Source organism: Humulus lupulus, chromosome 9, assembly GCF_963169125.1.
Source record: "Humulus lupulus chromosome 9, drHumLupu1.1, whole genome shotgun sequence".
Taxonomy (NCBI): domain Eukaryota; kingdom Viridiplantae; phylum Streptophyta; class Magnoliopsida; order Rosales; family Cannabaceae; genus Humulus; species Humulus lupulus.
This window is the reverse complement of record NC_084801.1, coordinates 163,298,632-163,302,258: the sequence shown is the minus strand read 5'-3', so window position 1 is coordinate 163,302,258 and position 3,627 is coordinate 163,298,632. Positions and strand designations below refer to the sequence as shown.

The following is a 3,627-nucleotide window of genomic DNA, read 5'->3' as shown; positions in this document are numbered from 1 at the left end:
ATGATCTGGGTGGCCGCGAGTAACCCTACTAGCTGGAGGTTTTTGTCGTTGACATAGCCCCCTACGTCCAGCTCCTCCGCGGTCAGCTTGGCGTAGAACCTCCTCCTTTCCAGGAGAAAGGCGGTGAGGGGGGTTTGTATGAAGGGACCTGCGACCCGGAAGATACGATGAGAGATGGAAAGCGAAAGAGGAGTGAAATAGAGGGTCCGGGGAAATACTTACCCACTCGCTGGAAGTCTAGCAGCAGCGTGGGATTCTTGTCAATAAGGAACCCGGATGTCATAAACCAGTAATGCCTGACATCCGAGGGGTGCTTCCAGGTGCTGGTAGGAGCCGGGTAGCCACTCCGCGGCTGCAGCTGTAAAAGCCGTCCAGGCTCTTGTCTTTGGCGCTGACTTGCGGCATCAGCTTGTAGAAGTACAGGACTTCCGCCGGGGTAGGATCCGCGATCTCTTTCGCGACACAGAACACCTTCCACCCAGCAAGCAGGCGGTATGCTTGTGGCAGCAGTTGGAATGGTGCGATCCCCACATACGTCAGAAACCGCACGAAGTAGTCATGAAGCGGGAGCGTAGCTCCCGCGCTGATGTGGCCGGCACTCCAGGCCCTGAATCCATCCACGGACGTATGCGCCCGCTCCTCTAACCTGGCCATACGATTGTGAAATAGGCCCGGAGTCGATTCGATGCCCAGCCCCGTCTCCAGGAGCTGCATCATCCGGTAGTTCCGGAACAGGTTGGGCGTTACGTCCATCTCCCACCTGTTGCCTTTGGGCACCTTGGAGCCGGGAGTGACTACAGGGGCCCTATTAACCTCCTCTTCGGAGTGAAGTGTGACGCCCGTGGCCATGATTGACGATCTGGGAACAAAGAAAGAAAGGCCAAGCAGTCAGTACCTGAACCCAATAGAGTCGGTCGAGGTACAGGGAGTCTCCTAAGGACTGCTCGGAGTCCCGACGGATCAGGCCCGGGACCCCGAAAAGCCCCGGGACCCTGATCGGGAGGAAAGGCTACTACGGTCCATCCCTTGTCCAGGGATCATCCGAAACGGTGCCACCCAAACCGGGCAGCCTTCCTAGCAAATTCTAAAGCACGGAGCCTAGGTGCATGCGTCTAGAAAGCCTAGGTTCACAAAGTTGACAATAGAATCAGAAGATACTTACTGCGTGGTGTCGACGGCTGAAGCTGGCGGTTGTCCGATCGTAAGGACGGCGGGACCTCGTTCTTGAAGTGACACAGCCGGTGCAGCAGTTCGTCGGCGGGGCAAGTCCGAGAAGCGCCGTCAGGTTGCAGAACGAAAGTTGAGGCCCTGGGAAACAGGCGGTGGCGTAGAACTAGTAAACGGCGAAGTATTTCGTCAGCGAGGTTGGACATGCAAAGCTCTGGCGAGCGTTCTGGTTTTTCTTTTTCTTAAGCTGGGTCGGAAGTGGAAAAATGCCGAATGTCTGTAGTCTGAGTCTTTATATCAGCCCCCAAATACTGGCCCCCGATCCAACGGTCAGATGCCTTTTCATCCGACGGCCGAGGATCGGGCGGAGGACATTTATGAGCTCTTTTTTGGTCTGGATCCTCAGCACCTCCAATCCGACGGTCTAGGAGTGGTGGATGTCAAAGGACGCCCCATCCTACGGTCCACCCCTTTCAAAGGAAATCAATGATGACTCTCCCCGTGCGGATGGGACGCCTCGTGACGTGCGCTGACACCCTAGCCCAGGCCTAGCAGACTTTGGGAGGCCTAGGCGACTCTTCGAGGCCCTTGCAACAGTCACATGGCGACACGTGTCGCTATTTTTGAAGCAGGCCAAGGGTAAACGTCCCCGGGGTACATCAAATGGTCCGGGCTGGGTAACTTGCCCTAGCCACTGCCTTCCCGCGAACCTCCTGGCCCTAGCAGAAATTGGGGAGGCAACTTGGCAAGAACCGCGGGGGTGGTGCAACCCTCCCCCTGGCTAACCGGGGTGAAGGCTTGGGGGGTAAATGTTATCCCCATTTCCTGTCGGGGTTTTGGGCCCTCGCCCCGGCCCACGGTCAGAGGGACCGGTTCGGTATTTGGGCCTAGTCCGCAGGCTACGGACTGGGCCTGTGTAGAAGGGTCCGGGACGTCCCTCCGGGTTCATGTTCAGCTTGAACGGTCCCGGCACTGTCCGGAGTGCCCCGGACCATCGCGTCCCGGTCCCGGGCCCAGAATGGTCCGGGCCCGAAGTAAACGCAGCCGGCCAAAGGTAAATGAACCTGGACCGCTTCATCCCCAGGCTATGGGTCAGGCGTCCAGGACACTGAAGCCGCCTCATTTCGCGTGGGTCTTGTCCCCCCACTTTTCACCTGCAGAAAGGGTCTCCTTGGGATTATCTGCTGGCGTGTCAGGACTGCGCAGCCAAGTACTCTGACCGATCTTGTCCCTTGAATCGGCCTCGTGATTAGAAGTGGTCAGAGCCAAAGTGCCGTTTTGTCGGGGGAATGCTTGCATCTCAGGGCAACTAATTGGGCCTGAGCTGGTTCGGGTTTGGTGTTCTGTATATCTTTTTAGCTCGGGCCTCCACTAGGAAGGCCCCTTGTGCACATTCCCCAAATGGGTCCGGGCCAGGCCCGGCCCAAACCTGATGTCCCCCTCGTCCTATAAATATAAGTTGTAATGCAACGTAGAAAGGGAGAGAAGGCAGAAACGCTGCTCAAATACAGTTAAACAACTCCATTGTAAAAGCTTATCCTAGCTCTAATACAGACTTATATACAGACTCGTGGACTAAGGCTAGTTAACGTCCCAACCACGTAAAAATCTTGTGTCGATCTTCCATTCTCATTATTATTATCAGTAAATATCCTTCTTTAAGATAGTTGCCGAAAATCTCGGTTAACACTTGGGATTTCAGAATGTAATTAACTGGAATACAGCAGCTATGGGGAGATATGTTTGGGAGATAGCTGCTAAAAAGGACACTCTTTGGGTTAGGTGGATACACAGTGTTTACTTGTCTTATAGGATTGGGCATTGGTGGAACTACACAACCCCTCCTAATTCTAGTTGGTATTGGAGGAAGATTGTAGCTGTAAAGGATGTCATTAAAGCTAAGATTGACTTGAATACATTTATCATTAAAGGTTATAGTATTCAATATCGGTATGTCTCTCTTTATCCTTTTACTGAGCGCGTTCAATGGAACAAAAATGTTTGGGGAAGACTCAATATTCCTAAGCATAGATTCATTTTCTGGCTTGCAATGAAGGAGAAGCTTTGTACTCGGGTTCAGATTAGTAAATATAACCCAGCTATTGATCGTTCTTGTCTTTTGTGTGGAAATCAAGATGAGGATGAGAAACACTTATTCTTTGAGTGTACTTACAGTTGGAGATGCTTTACATGACTGAAAGCTTGGCTGAGATGGAGCACTCGGGCTAAGAATCTAGGCTGTTTACTGTATTGGATTGACAAAGCAAAGCAAATAAGCAAGGTGAGGAAGCAAATCTATACTGTGGTCCTGGTAGCTCTTGTTTACCACATCTGGTTAGTCTGAAATGATGCTCTTTGGACTCACAAAGTTTGGCAAATTAACCATACTGTACAGAGAATACAAAGTGATGTTAAATTTTGAATATATCATGTAATGCCTAAGAAGGCCAAGATTGTAGA

At 52.1% G+C, this 3,627-nt stretch overlaps 1 protein-coding gene across 1 annotated transcript; it reads left to right on the top strand.

The window, feature by feature from the left end:
* Nucleotides 1-2,896: 2,896 nt before the first annotated feature.
* On the top strand, nucleotides 2,897-3,361 carry LOC133800251 (uncharacterized). The gene has a single exon (XM_062238204.1). The coding sequence runs from the start codon at nucleotides 2,897-2,899 to the stop codon at nucleotides 3,359-3,361; it is 465 nt and encodes a 154-aa protein (XP_062094188.1).
* The last annotated feature ends 266 nt before the right edge of the window (nucleotides 3,362-3,627 follow it).